Source organism: Corvus moneduloides, chromosome 5 (genome assembly GCF_009650955.1).
Source record: "Corvus moneduloides isolate bCorMon1 chromosome 5, bCorMon1.pri, whole genome shotgun sequence".
Lineage (NCBI taxonomy): Eukaryota > Metazoa > Chordata > Aves > Passeriformes > Corvidae > Corvus > Corvus moneduloides.
This window is the reverse complement of record NC_045480.1, coordinates 42,539,932-42,559,920: the sequence shown is the minus strand read 5'-3', so window position 1 is coordinate 42,559,920 and position 19,989 is coordinate 42,539,932. Positions and strand designations below refer to the sequence as shown.

General features: G+C 45.8%; 1 protein-coding gene across 1 annotated transcript in view; it reads left to right on the top strand.

The window, feature by feature from the left end:
- The window catches only part of CXXC4 (CXXC finger protein 4), a 57,468-nt gene extending 40,079 nt beyond the window's left edge, over window positions 1–17,389 (top strand). The window contains exon 2 of the mRNA XM_032109015.1: window positions 16,759–17,389. Within this exon, the coding sequence (XP_031964906.1) occupies window positions 16,759–16,869 (111 nt within the window). The 3' untranslated portion in view covers window positions 16,870–17,389. The remainder of the gene's footprint in view (window positions 1–16,758) is intronic.
- The last annotated feature ends 2,600 nt before the right edge of the window (window positions 17,390–19,989 follow it).

Genomic DNA, 19,989 nt, shown 5'->3' with positions numbered 1-19,989 from the left:
CAAAATTCGCTCCACACTTGCACTGAGGCAATGTTTATTTCCTATCCAGTACTGTAACTGATCTCAGATACAAGAGGCCTAAGCTTTTCTGACATATAGATAGGATCTCTTAAGCACCACATTCCTGAAAGATGCTTTTAATTGTCAGGGATAGCCAATATTATCTAACAAAATCAGTCAGGTCACAGCTCAAGTCTTTGAAGGGCTGCATGCTTTTTGTTGGAGTTTTGTGGGGTTTGGGGGTTTTATTTTTGTATTTTTTATTTTTATGGTGCAGAATACTGCTTGTATCATTCCAAATTAAACAAAATGGTTTATTTTTCTAAGAAGTAGTCTCTGCTTGCAATTCCCCCCTCTTGGAGAGGGAGTCCCCAGCAAATACCATCAAAGTCCATCAAACTGATTTTTAACTTCAAAGTCTTAGGTTAATGTAGAGATGCTCCTTCTTAATGCAGAGCGATGTTGGTCAACATGAACAGAGCAGCCCAAGTTTCTGTGTTGAGGAGGGGAGCAGGCAGCAGGGCAGACAGGGCTGTGTAGGCCCTCAGACCCTGGCTTTGGAAGGGATGCACCACGGCTGGATTCACATCTGGCTTACACTTGAAAGACTGCACACACGCCAGCTTCCTGCTGTTTATACAGCTGAGTTTTAACACACCAAGTTTGTTCTGGGCTTTTGTCTCATCATGTGGTAAAAAGCTGCAGTTTGGTGGTATTTCTTTTGGCAAGCTACTTCGCAGGCTGGGATATTCGAAAACGAGTAGTATTGGTGCTGGGGGAATGCCCTGTCCACTTGGGCATCCCACCCCTTCTGGTATCAAAGCACCAGCTTGTTTTATACACATATTTTTACATTCGTTATGTATTTATATACAGCCATACATTTATTTACATCCATATATATTATTCTGAGAGAGGACAAGGAAACATCTCATTCCAATGCAGGTATGTTCCACAGGTATCTTAGTTCTCATGGTGACCAGGAAAAGGTGGCCCACTGTTAAATGAGGTGGGAAAACTAGCAGTAGGCAATGTCAAGAAGAAAAAAGCACTTCATATCTTTCTTATTTTTCCTCCAGCTTTACCCATTTATTCACCAATGAACTTTTTTTAGGTTGACAGTGTTCATCTCAGCAACAAGGAGATCGAATTTAGGGTGAAAGAAGAAGACAGCAGGATATTTTCCACGAGACTGGATCCGAGGGAGCTCAAAGAAACAGTAATTTAGCTGTTGGCAATTTTAATTTTTAGAACTGGTGGCAACCAGGGGAGGTTTCTGAAGCCTGGGAGAGGATAACAGGAATGCCCATCTTTGAGAAAAGGCAAAGCAAGGGGACCAAGGAGCCATAGACCACTCAGCCTATTTAGTGCATGGAAAAATGCTGGAAGAAATAATCAAGCAAATTATTTATGAGCCTCTAGAATATAGCATGGAGATAAGTAACAGCCAACAGGGATTTGTCAAGAACAAATCATGTCAAACTCACCTTATTTCCTCCTATGACAGGGCAATAAGCCATGTGGAGAGGCAATGAATATCATATCTCTTCACTCAGTAAGGCTTCTGATGCTGTCTCAAGCCACACTCTCCTGTAGATGCCACAGGGATGCAGACTATGGAATGGGGAAAAGACACTGACAGTGAACCATCACCTCTGTGCCCCATCCCTATGGTGGGATGCATGGAAGTAGGGACAGCTGGGGAAAAGGCGAGGTGCTTCATGAGGACAAGTGCAAAGGACTGTGTTTAGGTAGGAGTAAATGGTGCACACCCACCCCTGGTCAGGAACCCTTAAAAAACCAGCAGATCAACAGAAAAAAAGGATCTGTTTGGGTTGGAGAGCATCACAAGCTGAACACGAAGCACAGCTGTGGAAAAGCAGATGCCTCACTGGGTGAAACAAGGGGTGAATCTCAGGTGAGAGAGACTTTCTGCACTACCCAGTGCTAGCAAGGGCTCAGGTGGCATTGTCTGCCCCAGTCTGAGCACTGCTGCTGGAGAAAAATATGGATTAATTGGCAAGAGTTCAGCAGAGAGCACTGAAGATGGTGTGTGGTGTGGGGAGCATGTCCTGCACAGGAGAGTGGAAAGAGCAGGATTTATTGATGCTGAGGCTAAATGGTAGGTGCAGGAAGGTGGGGGACGAGGTGGACAGGACCAGAAGCCGAGGCTGTGTAGCAGGAAGGGACCAGGAGGCTGGAAACGAGTGAGATTGGTGGTAAAGGTGCAAAGCACTGGGAAGAAAGTGTGTGACCTGGAGGATGGTGGGCTTCCCGCTGCAGGGAAAAGTTCGGGCACAGGTGATCCCACAAGTGAGCAGAGTGATCCCTCTGGCTCCTTTCAGCCCTCTTTGCAGAGGGGGGCAGTTAGGGAGGAGTGTGGTTTTATGTTCCTGGGCTTTGTGCCTGCACAGGGATGCTCTCCTGAAATCAGAGCAGGCTACTGCTGCCTCGTCAGCATTCGGGATACTCGCCGAAACGAGACCTGCGTTAATCAGCACAACGGGGACATAATTAATTATTCTCAGCACCTTCTCAATGGAAATGTTAGAAAGGAGGGCTAAGCTGTCCCTGTTGCCCCCCTGTAATCCTATGCCACGGCTGGCTTTATTGGCTCTAAGGGGAAATGAGGCACATTTGCTTTCCCGCTGATACGGCGTTTACGCGTGCTCACTTCACAGGCGCGTGCAGATGAAAGCGTAATTGCATGGAAGGTGAATTGATTGCAATTAACCTCGGGACTTGGCCTCGGGCTGGGGTGTCCCACCTTCCTCGCCGGGAAAGTGCCATCAGGGGCATGGCGCGCGGCTGATGAATACGTATATCATGGCATGAAACACATACGTTACAGGTGAAAGTACATAAATCATCTAGGAAAACACGGATTATACCGAAATCATCAAATTATAAATGAAGCGCATAAATCATGAGATTACACCGTTAGATGGTATCAGGGGCCATAAATTATATAGTGAAGCCTGAGGTTCACCAAGAGGTTCACGGAATAATGAAATGAGACTCATATAACTTAAGGAAAATGTCGTTATCTCCATGAAATGGAAACGCAAATATCCAGCCCGACTTCCATGTATTTTTACAACATCTTCTATCAGAAAGGCTCGCAACAATAGGGCCAGTTACGCAGAATAAGCCCCAAGGAAGCCTCCCCTGCTGAAGCAAACAACGATTACACATTAAAAAGCATGTTCTAAAGATAAGTTTGTAAGGAAGATAAAAAGTCTCCAGCAGGGCTGATAGTTGGGCGGCGAAGCTGCTCCCAAGGTTGGTGACACACGAGCAGGCTGAAAAAGCTTCACTGCTAAGTGCAAAAAGTAGGAAGAGTTATTCTGTGAGCAGCCGCTTGATTTCCTATTGATGGAGAGCGCGGGGTGCTGGGGATGGTGGGGCGCTCAGGATGGCGGCTGGAAATGGGCTCAGCAAGGCACTGCCTGGCAGCTGTAGCAAGGCAATTAAAAGTTAACATGAAAAAAAATTCAAATCGATATGCTCTACAATTGGAAACCAATGGTGTTCAGGGGAAGAAAGGGGAAAGGGATATTGAGTGCAGTCATTTCATACCTGATCTTCTGGCCGCTTTTTGCTTTTATTGGTCTATTTTTCCTTCCTTGCTCGCTCCAAAAAGCAATTTGCTTTCTTGCCCCCTCCCCTAGGTTGGTTTTTCAAACAGATACAATTCAGCAGAGGAAAGGCCAATCCAATAAAATAGAAACTCCTTATTTATTTGTTTCAAAACACAGCTTTGTTGTTAATCAAACCAGCTGTCGAGAATGAGTCCGGCTGCCCTTTGGCTGCTGCTGGGATTCCATGTAACAGAATGGGTCAGGGCTCTGGGTTTTGTTCCCAGTCGGTCAGTGTGTCAGTGATGTCAGTGCCGTAGTGTGACTCTGGGATTTACATCCGCTCCCAGCATTGCTGAGCTGGGGTTGTGGTTGGCACATGTATACCAGGGGATTCCTTAGTTGTTAACAAAGTGTTTGACCTGTTTCATTCCTCAGGGCAAGCACGAGCTGGAGCCAACTGAATTTATGTCCTGGGAATGGCTGGTTTATGGCTGACCCTGGAGGGGCACTGACTCAACCTATTTCTGGCTGAAGATGCTAATAAGGATGCAGAAGATGTCTCAAGTGGGCAGCAAAACTAACATTTAAGGGAGAATGCCTAAAATGTTTCATAGTACACAGACATTATTTTTAATTAGCAGGCATACCAGATATAGTATCCACTAATACTCAGTAGTAAAATCTGTCTTCAATAGCAAAACTGTCTTCAGCTCAGATTCTCAGCTCCTGTAAGAGAGGGCTCCACATTAATTTCTTTTTCAGTGAGCTTGAGATGGAAACCTGGGTTTGTATGATGGGAAAATAAATACACTTTTGAAGAAAAAAATGGGGTTTGGGCTGCTAATCCCTAGGAGGGGGAGGGCCATGCTCAGCCTCCTAACCAAAATAAGTTGGTTAAAAATAAATAAATGGTTGAGCCTGCTAGGTGTGAGCATAATCATTTTACTATATGATCTATGCCTTTCATTAGTTGAGGTACACATTTCGCTATAATAAATGTGCTTCAGCAAATGATCTATGCATTTCTTTCTGGAATGTATGTGTTTCACTGGAAAAGGTATGTGTTCATCAGCTATGAGTAATGCTCCTGACGGCACTGCATTATATTGCTCAGCTGGTATCAGCTCAGCACGGCGCATCCATTCCCCCACAGCCACGGACGCCGATCCAGCAGGACAGCACCGACCGGGCCCTGTCACTCCCGGGCCGCGATGCCACCTGGGCTGGAGGGCGCTGGCACCCGGGAGATGGAGCAGAGGAGGGCAGCGGGAGGGCCTGTGTGCGCTGCTCGCCTGCTGGGCACACATTAGAGCTGTGGAAAGCAGGGCAGGCTGTTGGTGCGGGCAAGCCAGGCTTTGGCAGCGCACGCAAGGGATGAGCCCGTTGGGAATGCAGCAGGGGATGCAAACGGAGGGTCATCCACTCTCTCTGTCCTCAAGTCCTCAGCGGTCCTTTCTGGTCACCCAGCTAAGAGTAGGGTGATTTCTTTTGCTTCCCAAGCTCACCCAGTGCAGGAACATCCCCCTGAGGTTTCAGTGGGCCAGCCCCTGATGGAGTCCCTGCAGAGGCACCCCATCACCACTCCAAATTTTCAATTTCCTCCTTGTCTTCCTTGGCATTGCCACCGCGTTTTGGAAACTGCCCCTGCCAGCACCTGAGGAAACTAAAGCTACATGAACAATTGAGAAAAGGTTTCCTAACTGCTTGATAATCAGTCCCCTCCCCCAGCAAGGCTCCTTTCCCATTACAGCATTGTTATTCACTTGTAATGACATCGCTTATTACCGCAGAATACACATTAGTCTTGGCCATGGGACTAATGATTTGTATCTGAGCCTTCATTTTAAAATCACTTTTCATCAATACATCCATTTTTATAGATACAGCTTTATATAATTCATTACACATATTTGCCTTTACTGACCTATTTTGCTGTACCCTGCATCTATCACTGTAGATGCTATTCTGCTCTTCTGAAAAAATCCTGCTTTTTCTACATTTCTCTTCATTAATATGCTCAGGAGCTGTGGTCACATGTATTTTTGTATTATCTTATAGTTTCCTCCCTTCTGTCTGAACAAAAATGGTGATTCTGAAAAGGGCTGTAAAATCTGAATGAATCTGAATTAATTAGGAGCTCTATTGACGTTACATAATGCCCATTTCAGTTTATCCCATATATATTTTCTGATTAGTTCCATTCGCTTTCTCTTTCTCTCTTTCTCAAAAAAAACCTAAACATTTTCATAGTGTGTCATTTGGTGGAAGCAGTTTTAAAGGAAACCATTTCTGATGGAACTAGTTCAGTGCTGAAATGGGGCTGAGTGTAGCTCACACTCCAAACTGGGTCAGCCAGGAACATTGGAGACCATTAGGAGACCTGAAGTATCTGTTTTCCATGAGGGAATAAATATTTTGGGTCAGGACTTCAGCAAGTCTAAGTTAGAACAGGTCACGGATTTATAAGCAGCTCTGGCTGTGTGTTGTTACATGCACCTGTCGGTAATGCGCCAGTCACCGAGCAACAGGATCATCATTAAGGGCCTCGTTAAGAGTGGATAATGATAGTCCCTTTTGCCTGTGAGTTTGAGAAGTGGTAATGTCATGGATGAGCCCGGTACTCTGGATGCTTTCATCACCCCTTGGTGCCTGTGTTGGTGTAGTACCTGCAGGCTCATGGGAAGGAAAGGCTCCCATGTACTGGGCTCTGTGTGTGGCTCCGAAGCACCCAAGCCAGCTGTCCTTCAGGGCATCCGGAGGGTTGGGAATGTGCCCTCAGGGCTGGAGCAATGAGATTGGAGCCACAGTGGGGGGTCCCACAGGGTCTCCCATCACTTTTGCCCACCAGCAGATGCTGATGCAGCTGCCCCCGCAGGAATTTCTCCATGCTCTGCAAGTCCATGCCAGTCTCCCTGGTGGAGTGGACCTAGCTGGGGCAGAGCAGGCTTCCTGAAGGCAAAGCTCAGGTTGCACTCTTGTCTTCCAGCAGGGTTTGTGCTACCCTACCTCTGTGCCAGTGTAATTTCTGAATGGTGCCTGAGGGTACAACATGGCCATGCCTAAGGGTGTTCTCAGGTCCCATGCAACAGCTTCGGGCCCACGGAGCTCACTTTGAGGTGTGAGGGTAGAGTGGGATGGAGGTGCTGTTGATGATGAACGTTGCAGTGATGGACACACAGCAGGATGCTGCTGGTCTGTATCACCCACCTTCCCTCTCGAAAAAATGGTGCAAAATGCTCTTGCTTCCTCCCCAACACCACAACTCCTGTCTTGTCTCCTCCTTCAGCTTTTTCCTCCATCCTATTTTATTCTGGGCTTGTGGGGCACGTCAGGATACCTGCCAAATATTTGCTGAATGAAGACTATGATTTGTCTGTGATTCTCCGTACTCATTTGCTGACTGTAAATTTTTGCATAGGCTCTGGGACATACTTTTTTAATTTGCTGCAAATTGCTGTATCCTTTTCAGATGTTTTTGCTACCAAAGCATTATGGTTATGAAATGAAGTTCAAAGAACGCTGGTGGGAAGAAGATAGACTGAAGCGTTACTTCGGCTTGTAAAATAAGGTGGGGGGAAGGAATTGGATTATACAGACAGCCACAAATCTTAAATTGCTCTGATGTTTTGGTCATCACCGGCAGTGCCGGTGGGGAGATAAATCAATTTTTGGCAGCTGCAGACAGCGATCTGACTCAGGGCCAGAACAGCTTGACTGGAGAGGCACGGTAAAAGTTAGGGGGCTTCTATCACAGGAGATTTCCTGAAGGTGTGGAGGGATGGGGAAGGACAGGGAGGAAATGAATCCATAAAATAATATTCCAGGTTAGCCTGTCGTTTTCATGAATTCAAACATATATGCAGAGTCTGGTATTTGCAAACTTGATGTGCTCCTGCCTGTTTCCAATCTCTAAAATAAACACAGCATGAAGGAGGTTGTAGCTGTCCGAATCCACTTTGTTTGTTGCAGTCAGCTGCTTTTTATTAGAACATGATTTAATGTGCATGGCAGGAGTAAAAACTACTAGTTTTATATTTTTTTAATCTCAAATGGAGGCTTGATTTTCTAAAATGCTAAAAGCAGCTGTGGTCTAATATAAGATTCTTGAAGGCTGTAATGTTGGGCTCTTGTCAGGGGTAGAAAATCTTTGGTAATGGTGTCCCAGATTGTCAAGCTAAAGTATTTATAATGAGAATTTCTTTTTCTTTTTAAACCATGGGAAAAAATATTGCGCAAACTAAAGCTCATCTGCCTCTTTCTGCAGTTTCTTTTTTACCTTATATGCAGTTAATTTTGGAACATATCTTCAGTGATTCTCAAAATAGCCTGAATTATTAGTGCGTTGCTCTTATCTTTTTTTCTTTGAATCTACAAGGAACTGCCTCAAATGGTCAATGATTATCTAATATTCGTCACAGGCCATCTTTCCTGCAAATCCATTTTCCGTGTGTGATAATCACACCCAGTCACAGCCCTCCTGCTGCAGAAGTGTTGAACATCATACTGGACACAACCATGTAATGGGTGACATCTCATGCCAAACGATTCCAGAGTACTGTCAGTGCCAAATATATTCCTGGCCTTAAATGCTGTTTTCCCCCTTGTTGCAAATATAATCTCTGCTTTCCCTGCCATAACTCAGTGCTTGGAGTGGCTAATGACAGCTGATGATGGTGATGATGCATTTTAATGCGTCTACCGAGCCAGCACATTTATAAGATGCTCCCTGCTTCCTATTCTTTCCCCCACGTCAAACAGAAGGTAGGCAAAGGCAGAGCTGCATTTTTAGTTTTTTTATCTCAGGATCAGTGACACAATATCAGACGTTGGTGGGGTTAAGGCAGAAACCCATTGGGAGAATTCGCTTCTTGTGGAAATGTCTGTGGAGCTCCTTTCCAGATACCTGTTCCAGGCATTCCCAGTGGGTTGATGTCTCTCAGCAGAATTTTGGATTTTAAATCCTGTAAGACAAAAACCAAGTGAAAATCTTGGAAATGGCATCAGCTGTATGGCAGTTCCTGTGTGGTATTTTTGAAACACAAGTACAGGCTGACCTTCCTATACCTCAGTCATACAGGGGTGAGGGGATGGAGAAAGAAAGAGGAAGAGACCAGGACTGTTCACCAGTCAAATCAGCCATTTCCCTGCTGATATCACTGGTTTCTCTATTTTCTTTTATACTTAATATTATGGAAAAAATGAGGTATTTCAGACCTCCTTTGTGAACTACTCCAATACATCATTTATAAGGACTGCTTAGTAAAACTTTATTGATTGCGCCTCAGATTTTGGTAGACTAATATCACTGCTGAAAACTGTGATTTATGAACATTTTTCAGCAGTAAGTAATACTAATAGGACAGGGGGGTGGGGGGAACAAGCCCACCAAGGAGTGAAAAAACCCCTCTTTTTTTGCCTGAATCAAGAGTATGCAAGAAAAACATGTAGTTGTGGTCTTTGTCACTAGCAGAGATTTGGCAGAGGTTTGACAAACACACATCTTGGGCTATTACAGGTGCTAATTTGGGCTTCTCCACCACTAGAGAAAAAGCCTCCATGTACAAAACTCTCCACTTGCTGCCAGAGCACGACAGTGTCTGAGCAAGGAAGCACCTGTGATGGGGAACTGCACCCCTCTGAACCCCAGAGAGGGGTCCTATTGGGAAACCAGTCTATGCCCTCTCCTGATCGTCTGCTGGATGGCTTCCCAAAGGAAAAATTGCCAGCAGATCACACAGGTTTGGGGGCAAATGTCTGGAAATAGATCATCCTGACAAACAGTATTCCAGAAATTCATGTTTTCTTGAGGGCAGTGGTGATTCCAGAGGGCTGAAGTGGGGGAGCTAAAAGGCTTCAGAGAGCAGCAGTTATGTCTTCACAGTTTAAGTTTCACCATTATCCTAATTATCATCACTAAGGGATTACTCAAGCGAAACTTTATTATTATTATCATCACCATCATTAATTTTGAGGCAGGAATTGTAGACATTATGTGTATGTACCCCACAATTAGGATTTGTATAAGACTTAAGCCCTCATCAAGAGGACAAAGCAGAAAAATTTACTGAGTTGCTAATCTATAAAGCCTTTGGGACCTCATATCAAAAGTTCTCTTGCATGTGATAACCAAGAGTCTTCAATTTCACAGACCTTTTAAATGGTAGAAAAAAATCCCAACAATCCACAGAGTCTGGTCAAAACCTTCAGGCTGCATATTCATGCCAGCAGAGGAGAGCTCTCTTAACACCCCACTTGGTGTCTGAAATACCCTTTGGAGCATGGAGCCGCTCCAAAACCATATGGTTGTCACAGTAATCAAGTACAATCAAATCCAAGCTTCCACCTGCAATTTGCCATTGCATTTGGATGGGGTTTTGTAGAAGCAATTGTGTCATACCAGTAACGGGGGTTGATTAATGCAGGGAACAACAGGATGCTCCGTTAGCCTTACCGCACTGTTGCTGCCTCGGTTTGCTCCAAGAGGAACCCCACATAATTAACATGACTCTCACCCTTTCACTTTTAACATGCTTCCTAATTAAGCTCTCCAGCATCTGAACTTCACTTTCTGGCTGCAGTGGCTACAAAATGATTTATCCCCCGATGATGGTCACCAGCGCCAACCTTGCTGTCAGGAAAGCATGCTGAAGCATTTAACACTTTGAATTATTTTATTCCTGCTCCTCTCCTGTTTAAGTAGGGAGGTCTGGTGCAAAACCTTGCATTTCAAAGCCAGCTCATCAATGTGCAAATGTAACCATAGGCCATCTCTTACCCGTTTGTGTATAATGGACATACATACATAAGGAATGATAAGGGTGCATATAAAAAGCCTTTGACCTGTAATTAGCCTATCTTGCTTTTTTTAAAAAAAATCTTTATGTCACTCCATTTGCAAATTAATTAAACCTAATAGATGTAATGAAATGCAAAGGGAGCTGATCGCTTTGTAGAGATTTAATATTGATTTGTGCACTAAACAGGCTTTGGTGTATTTTAAACAATTATTGCCAATACATAAATTTCTGCAACAACTCTTCTATGTAGAAACAGGTCCTGTTGAGGTACAAAGTCTACCTATGCATTTAGTTCATATCTAAGCCCCCCCTCCCATTTGTATTTGCACAGCACCTCCAGCTCCTTAGCCGAAAGGTGCTGTTTACACAATATTATTTTAATTTCACATGACAAATGTGCTACCATGAAGCTAAACATTCATCATTGCCTGGGTGCGCTTTTCCCCTCTGTGGGGAGAAGCAGTGTCAACTACTGGCACGGGCTCTCAGCAGATAACACCAGCTGGGGAATAGCAGTCGTGTACCGCAGAAATCCCAGTGCTGAAAAAAAATTCACAGTGGATGTGCCCAGGGGCCAGAGGGACCTCAGGTACCATGGCCCCTGAATTGGGCTGGGATTCTGCCTTCCGAAGCCGCGATTCCCTGACTGGTTCAAATCTCAGCAGAGTGGGCTGCAAGGGCAGGCAGCCCCGCCTGCCTTCATCCATCGCCGTGCCAAAATGGGAAGGACGTGGAGCCGGCAATGATGATGAGAGCTCACATGAATCCCCCGGGCCTGCAAGCAGGGTTTCCTAATTGTCAGCTGTGCTGCGCCAGGCTTGTTTAAAATAATTAGAGTGCAGCGGCTTAAACAGACCGGGGAGGGTCGGGGTGGGCTTTTTTTTTTTAATCCCTCCATATGGGTTTTTATCAGTTGCTATCAGCTCCCTGCTCATTTCTGACACCATCACTCTGCCAGGCAGGGGGATGGGGAGGGGGGAGGGGGAAGCAAGGTATTATATTTTAAGTACACGAATGCATTCAGAAAGAAAGACGACGAGCAGCCCCAATGTATGCGATGGATGGAAACAATACAGCCAGCGCACCCAAACTATATTATTAAAAAAAGGGGGGAGGAGGGGGGGAAAAAAATCTGCTTGCTCCTCTTCCTCCTCTCTTTCCTCCGAGAGGGCTAGCTGAAATCTTTCTTAATTACCGCTTATTTCAATGACAGAATTGTAATTTATCATTTAGTTGTAATTTGACATATGTTCACACCTTTGCCATTTCCAATTTCCTCCTTCACTCTAATTGTCTGCCTGGCTCGCCTGTCACGCGCGCCTCCTGGGATTAATTCGAGCTGTCTGTCTGCAGCGGGCTGGCGGCGCGCTCGGGGCTGGCGGCGCGGTGACAGTGTCACTGCGCGCACCGTTTAGCCAAGGCATTACCCGGCCGTCGCGCTCCCGCCCCGCCTCAGCCCCCGGTGTTTATTGTTTAGCCCGCTTTTGCATTTCTGACTTTTCGGGCTTTTATTAGACGCTAATTACGCTCCCCGGCTGTCAGCTGAAAGGAGAGGAAACCTTGCCGTAATTAGTGGGAGGGGGCCCCGGCGGCGGGGATGCGGGAGCCGGTAGATGTCTCTCGCTCTGCCTCGAAAATGCGCACCGGCTTTAAATGCTCTGCCTTCATTTTCCTCCGCGGCTGTTTACGCTCCTCTGGCTCGCTGACGTGGCCTCAATAGAGCAATTGCAGCTTCCTTCCCCGGCTTTTGGCCTCCCTGACCCTGCTCTTCCTCTTTAACACGCTGCATCCATCTTCAGCATCCCCTTAAAACAACCTTTCCGTGGCCAGGTGCTGCTCCGCCCTGGCGCCACTCCACGCACCAGGGACGGATTTGGCGCAGGGTGTGTTTGTTTGCCGAGGATGGCAAATAGCGGGAAGGGCCCTGTGTGCCCGAACTGAGTGTACACCGTGGCTGACAATTAACCTGCCAGAAGCTGCTTTGGCCACCAAGGAGGTGCGTGGGCTCCTGTCCCCATGGCTGGTCCCGCTGTTCTCATACTGACCTGATCCCCTTGTCCATGTACAGCAGTAACCATGAGGCTGCTGCTGCTGGCCCAGAGAGGCTGCTTCTTTTCATCAAGAGAAGAGATATTTCACCAGTGTTGCAAAGTAACACCTAGAATTAGATTCTCAGCCACACTTTTCATGGGCAACAGCTGAATTCACATCATGACTCGTTACCTGGCCCCCTTTTCTCTGTCCCACCCAGATTTCTCCCGGAGGCTGTCCTGTGGGCCTCCAAAGGACATATGGATGCTATATGCATTCATACATGGATCCTATATGCATCTTGCTCTTGCAGAGCATCTGGCACAGTGGCAGCACCCGAGGGGGACCACCCTCAGAGCTGCTCTTATAGATAAAGATGACTGGAGAAAGCTGTTCAGTATACTGCTGCTATGGGTTTTTTTAAATTCTTTTGGCCTTTGCCTGAAAGGACAGAAAACATCCATTCTTTTCCCCATTTTCCTAGGAGATTTTTTCCACAAGAATAGGCACATGGTCTGTCTCTGCAGATGTTTCAGAAAAGTGGTCCAGCCCCAGTCACAAAAGTGGAACTTTTTTCCCCCAAAGAAAAACCTGGCTAACCAGCTGGAACAGTTTGAAGGCAGAAAGCGACATCATCCTCTAGCTTATCAGCGTTTTCTACTGTGTGGCTTCCCCAAATCCCCCCGTCTTTGCTGTGGTTTAACCCCAGCTGGCAACTAAACCCTGCGCAGCTGCTCACTCATCCCTGACCCACATCGGGATAGGGGAGAGAATTGGGTGGGTAAAAGTGAGAGAACTTGTGGGTTGGGATAAAGACAATTTAATAGGGAAAGCAAAAGCTGTGCATGCAAGGAAGGCAAAACAAGGAACTTCCTGCTGGAAGTTCTGCCATCGCCAGGAAAGCAGGGCTCCATCACATGTAATGGTTACTTGGGTAGACAAATGTCATCACTCCAAATGTCCCTCCACACTCCTTCTTCTCTCTGCTTTATGTGCTAATATTGACGCCTTTTGGTGTGGGGTATCCCTTGGGTCAGTCAGGGTCAGCTGTCCCAGCTGTGTCCTCTCCCAGCTCCTTGTGCACTCCCAGCCTCCTCGCTGGTGGGATGGAGTGAGGAGCAGAAAAGAGCTTAACTCTCTACAAGCTCTGCTCGGGAATGACAAAAACATTCCTGTGCTAACAACACTTTCCAGCACTAACCCAAAACACAGCCCCACACCAGCTACTGTGAAGACAACTAACTCCCAGCCAAAACCAGTTCACCATCCACTGTTTCCTCCACATTTCCTTTTCCTCCACATGCTACCCAAGTAAAGATACATAAATAAAGGAAAAGAGATAAACTTGAAAATCCTGAACAAAACAGTTTCAGACAGAACCCCCCCCCAACATACTTAATAACTTATTCATTTTCCAGTGATTTAAATGTCTCACCCATCAATATCGGCATGAAAGAGAAACCCACAGAAGCAAGAGTAAGTTGGACACCATTGCCCCCCCCGCACTGGGAGTGTGGATGCTGGCAGAGGTGAATTTGGAGCAGGCTCCTCTGCACTGCATCCCGCATGCCCTGTCCCCACTCACAGCCTCTAAGAATCACGACCTTTATTTCTGACTGCTCTTGTCAATGGCGTAGCCTTAGGTAAGTGCTTTAAGCCCAGTCTTGATGGTTCAGGTGCCTTAACAGATCCCTTAAGCGTTTAAAATTAAGCTAATGCCCTGAAAACACAAGCCCATCCAACTGACACAATTCCTCCCTCCTTAAAATTAGCCCAAACCCCTTGCCCTCGGCCCTTCTGAGCCTTTCTAGGCATCACCTTGGCAACACACCACAAAACCAACCCAAGCGGAGAGTGCAAGCTAGAGGTCAGTGCATCTTGGCACTTTCAAATCTCAAAGGAATTAATTTTAGAGCCAAGGGACACTGGGGAAAAAAAACAACCTAAACCACCACTCCAGTTTAGCTGGGGGCAAAAAAGGAGTGGCTGGCAGCACTGTGAGAGGCTGGCAAGATGTTGCTGTTTGGAAATCCCTGGCTCAGGGCCATTTGCCTTCCCACAGTGCTGTGAGTGGGCAGAAATGCTTCTCAGAGCCCAGGTACACAGAGCAGCTAGCACAGCACTGCTGGGAAATATTTAATGACTTGTAGGAGGCAAGACTGAATGGATTTACATTTATTTAGATTTTTTTTTCTCCCTTTCAATGTCTGCTTTCTACACCATTGACCTTTTAAAATTATTTCACTACTTACTGACTTTGTTTTCTGTGTGTTGCCATTTTCACCTGCTTCCTGCCTTTTGCCATCTAGGATGGCCAGCCTTCTCAGGCAGTCTTTTTTGAACACCAGAATTTCTCTGATGTGTCTGCAAACTTCTAAGAGCCAGAATTTCCGGCTCCCTTAGCTGCCAAATTTTGAGAAAACACAAAGTGCCTCAAGCTGAATCCTAAAAAAGGTTTTCCAAATACTTACTCACATGCTCCAGCCTTGGTCTAAAGACTGGGGTATGAGGTACTTATGATTTAGTATTAGAGATTCTCTATATTTATGGCCTATTTCATATATCAGAGCTATTTAACTGGAAATGGTGTTGGAAATCAATGTACTCATTAGAAGTCAATGCTAAGTGCTTTTGAAAATTCACTTTCTTTTTCATTTCTCCTAGCTATCAATTTTGTTGTTGTTTTAAACCTGACTTCCCAAGGCCTTATTCATTAATAGATAAGCAGTCATAAGTAGGTTATGAGCATACAGGAGGCTCATCTTCCATGTTGGCATACCCAGTGCACTCCCCACCTAGAAGTACATCTGATTTTTCAAGGATGGCCATCTCCTTCAGCTCACAGAGGGTCTCTGAAAACCACTCACTTTTGCTGTATCAGTGGTGAGAATGTCAAACTCCAAGAGGAAAGGAAGGAGTCAGTCCAGACCCCAGGTGGAAAACAACCTTTCAAGTAGTTGTCCTCTACAGTATGAGCTGCAGTGCTCTGTACCTTCAATGGGGAGGGTAAAGGGGATAAAACAGACAGGCTGAAATATGAAATTCTGCGGGAGCAGCAGGAGGTGCTGATTTTTGTAGAAGGATTTTTTCTTTTTTAATTATTACCCTACATTTTGGGCATGTATTGTCTCAGCAGTGCTAGTCACTCACTTGTGTCACAGAAACAAACAGACACTGCAGCACTGATTTGTCCTAAATGGTCTGTCCCACACAGCCACTACTAACTCAAGCCCCAAACCTTGCTAGTCATTTGCAGCTCCTGTATGGCTGAATAGGGAGTGTAGTTACACTTGCTACACCCCATAAATGTTCCCAGAGCTGGCAAGAGCAGGCTCTGCTGCAGCAGTGCTCCCCAAGTGCATGGGGTGGCACCAGGTCCCTCGGTCTCTCGGGAGCAGTTCAGGTGTCAGCTGAAGGACTTCCCCAGAGCAGTGGAGTGCTACTGAAACAGTAGTGGGTGACTTTTCTTTGGTGCTCCCTCAATCCTCTCTTTAGATTTCAACAAAAACCTGTTAATACTGATGCTGCTAATGAAACAAAAGAGAGGGGAGGAGACCCCAATAATGCTTGCCTGAGAGGCCGGACAAGCCCTTTGCTGTACCCTTCCTGAGCTGGTAGTAGTTCAGTATTGCTCTAGCTCCTACTTGAACATGGTATAGTGCTCTTCTTATAAACGCTTATCAAGAATAGATGAATAAAACCCCTTGTGTATCCTCAGTATGCAAGTTTGACTTGTTGCATCCCTATAAACCAAATCCACTTTTGTTTAAAAATAAAAACTCCAACCCAACCAACCACAGTAGCTGTCTGCAAGAGTATGAAATACTTAAAAATAATAGAGGAAAAAGCTATTTCATTCATGTATGGAAGAAGAGATGAATTAATTTTGCTTTGAAGAAAGCACTCTTGTCTATCCCTTAACTTTCACATAGAGAACAAGTACAAACATTTTGATCGCTAAATGTAATGCTCTGAGAAACTCTAAGTAGGAAAAATCAAGGCGGTATCCTCATGGAAATTTTTTTTGTGCACTAAAATATAGTGGTCGCCACTGGTGCCCGCTATAAAATTTTTATATGTAGAAAGTGGCAGGCTATCACACTTTTTATATATGCATATATAAAAGTGACAGGCAAAGGAATAGGATGCCTGAAGCTGTAGGATATGAGTGTTACAGGCCACAATCCTTTTATTTTTATTGTTTTTATCTCAATGGGAAAAGTTTTCTGTCATTAGCTTAAAAATGCAATACGAATGTTCTCTTCTTTTGAGGCCTGAATACACAGAAACCCTTCTGCTTTCAGATCCAGGTGTTTAGCACTGCTGCTCTCTGCTTGTTGGTGTTTGAGGGGGAGTTACGGCAAGTTGTGGGACTGGTTCTGACTGCTGGAAACACATGTTCCTGCTGTACATCTCAAGCACCACAGGCAGGAGGGTGGTCACGAGAACCTGCCAAGTAAGGCTTCACAACATTTGGGAGCTGGCTAGAATGCTGTTTCTAGCCTTGTCATTTCTGTCCCTTGGCATCTTTCAAAACTTTGAGAAGTAATGAAGAAACAGAAGAGGCAAAAGGAGGCGATACACCAAGGGATGCAGAAGCAACACCAGCTGTCCATCTTGTGCAGAGCATTATCTCTGGCAGCAGCAGCATTGGAGGCTTTGGGACAATAAATGGAAATGCCTCATGTAGAGAAAACTGCTGTATGAGCTCACCACCCACCTTCAAAGACAGCCATATTTCCAGCCACCTTAAATCCAGAATTTGCCCATGGCTAGTGCGATTGCTGAAATTTCTGTGGTAGTCCTGGTGTCCATAAGGTCCTTGTTCCTGTGCACCTGTCATAGGTTAGCAAGCTGAGTCTCAGAAGTGATGTTCCTCTTACAGCTTTCTCTATGACCTGAGAGAACCTATCAGCTGGCCAGTTTGAATATGGACAATTCTCTAAGCCACTTAAAGTTGTGACTGCCTCTGTGATCCACACTTAAGAATAGACAAACCCCCCACAGCTCTCTCTCGTTTCCGGCGCTGGGACAGGTGGCTGCGGGGCCGTGTGGGGGCCAGCGGGCCCGGCCAGGCCCTGCTCGGGCCAGGCCAGGCCGGGCCACGGCCATCCTGGAGCCGATGGGCCCTGTTCCACCTGTGGAACCCGTTCCACCTGTGGAACCCCCGCCCCCCCCCCCCCCCCCCCCCCCGCCCCCAGCCCTGCTGCGGGCAGCTGGAGCAGCTCGGCTCCCCCCCCCCCCCCACCCCCCACTGCGGCCAAGGCCAGGATTTCAGCAAAAAGTAGCACCGATGCCTGACAGAGGTCAGGTGACCAACAGGGATAAGCAACATTCCAGCTGCAAGGCCGAGGTGAGTTTAACCCTTTTAGTGCTGTGAAGAGCTGAAAACCTGAGGGAAGAGAAAGAGGAGATGCTTAAAGCTGAAAGTCTGTTGTGAAGCTATGATATATCCGAGTATCCCGTTGTAATTCCATGAAGATATGGGGGGTGGAGTGTTCAACTCGTAAGCAAAAGCACCTGTGCTGAGATAGGCAGATGCTGACGCAGCTGTAATTTCACAAGAAGTTTGGACAGGGAGAGATGGGCCAGATGAGGACTTTTGCTCCAAATGGGAAAGGAGAAAACCTCAGTTCCTAGAGATGCTCCCAGAGATAGTCCTAACGATGAAGATGAGGAAGACCCTTTGCTCCCAGGGAAGGAGGAGGGCCTCTGTTCTTAGAGATGAAATGCTCCCAGAGATGGGTGAAGAGAACTTTTGTTTCTGAATGGCTCAACCTTAAAATTGTACCCCAAAAACCTTCAAGAGTGGACCCTCAAAAGCAGTTGCAAAAAAAGCTGCAAGTCGGGGGGGAAGGGACTCACATGCGATCAGAGAGACCTCTTCCTAAATGGACTGAACAATATTTGGAAGTGGGCGGCTGTCTCGTTGTGATAAAGTTTTCATAGCATGAGCAAGAGAGACTCCTCTTCCTAAATGGACTGAACAAGGTTGTTATGGAAGTGGTAAACAGACTGAACATCTTAAGGGTTGTCTTTTTACATTGTCAGTGGGAGAAGGGAGAGAGGTGGGGGGAAGAGAAGAGTTCTGAAGGTATGGTATGATTTTTTTCTTCTTCTTTTAGGTCTGTTAATAAACTTCTTTATATTCTTTCAAGGTTGGTGCCTACTTTGCGTTTCTCCTAATTCTTATCTCACAGAAGATAAACAGTAATTAGTATCTTAAACCAAACCACTACACTAAATTGGTTGTGTCTGCCTGGTTACAAACCCAACCCACTACAGCACCTCAGAGCGTGTGAGTGACTGTGGCTGTTACAACCATAGAATCATTTAGGTTGCCAAAGACTTCTGAGATCATCAAGTCCAACCACAGACCTAACACTGCCAAGCCCACCACTAAACCTCGTCGCTCAGTGCCACATCTACACTGTCTTATAAATAGCTCCGGGCTATTTATAAGGCTAGTGACCACAGGGCTAGTGACCACAGCACTTCCCTGGGCAGCCTGCCAGTGTGTTGCAACACATCTCACTGGTGAGGCAGGGACGGTGCACGCTGGACTGCGATGTGCCAGCAGGGTTCCATGCCATGGGGAGAAGGTGGCATTTCCAGATGTAGAGCTACTGAGCTTTGTTAGACTCGTCCTTTGGACCTGGAAATTATATTTGCATGGAAGTTGAGTATTGCAGACCAGGGGGAAAGGAGTTTAGGTTAGAGGAGACATCCCAGGGGTCCCACAGCACAGCTGCAGACATTTTACTGATGTTTCTGTGATGTTCTGGCCTTACCTTCGTGTGTTGTACATACCTTTCCTTGTCTGGGATACCCCAGCCAGAAGTATGGGAGGTCTGCATGTGTGTTCATGTCTGAGAGCACGGAAATAAATATACCTTTACATGCAAACTCATATTGAAATAGTTTCCAGCCACCCTCAAATGCTGTGAGCTGCAGCTCCACATCTCACCTTAGACAGCAGCTCATGACCTGCATTAGTGCATCCCCTGTCTGACAGGACCCTGCCCTCGAACCCAGGGTGGGACATGTCTGCCAGGGCAAACAAGGAAAGGAATGTCTGGGGGACAAACAAGGAAAGAAACTCTGGAGGACCTGCAAGGAGCATTCAGTTCATCTGACATCTATCACTGTAAGTGCTGGATTTACACCTTGCAATTTGTTTGGGGAAAAAAGTCAGGGAGCAATAAAGTAATAACCTGAGCAGAAAAAGAATTGTTATCAAAAAATTATTTGTAATGCAGCCTTTAAAATAAATATTGCAGCTATTCCTGTGCTTTACAGTGTCATTTCTAACTCTAAAAAGTCAGTGTGTAAATCTAATGGAGTAGCTATTCATAAAAGTTCAGCTTGAGTAATAAAAGTAACAGTTTTCTGTAATGATATTTTATAGATTTGAATAAGACATATAAAATATTTTTGCTTTTACAGCATATGTAAAGACAGTAAGTATACCATGCCTATAAAACAGGGATTACTTTTAAATTCTTAAAATATTTCTAGAACAAAGTAAATAATGCTCGTAATTTTTTCCTGAAAGACTGGTGAAAAGCCACATAGCAAAC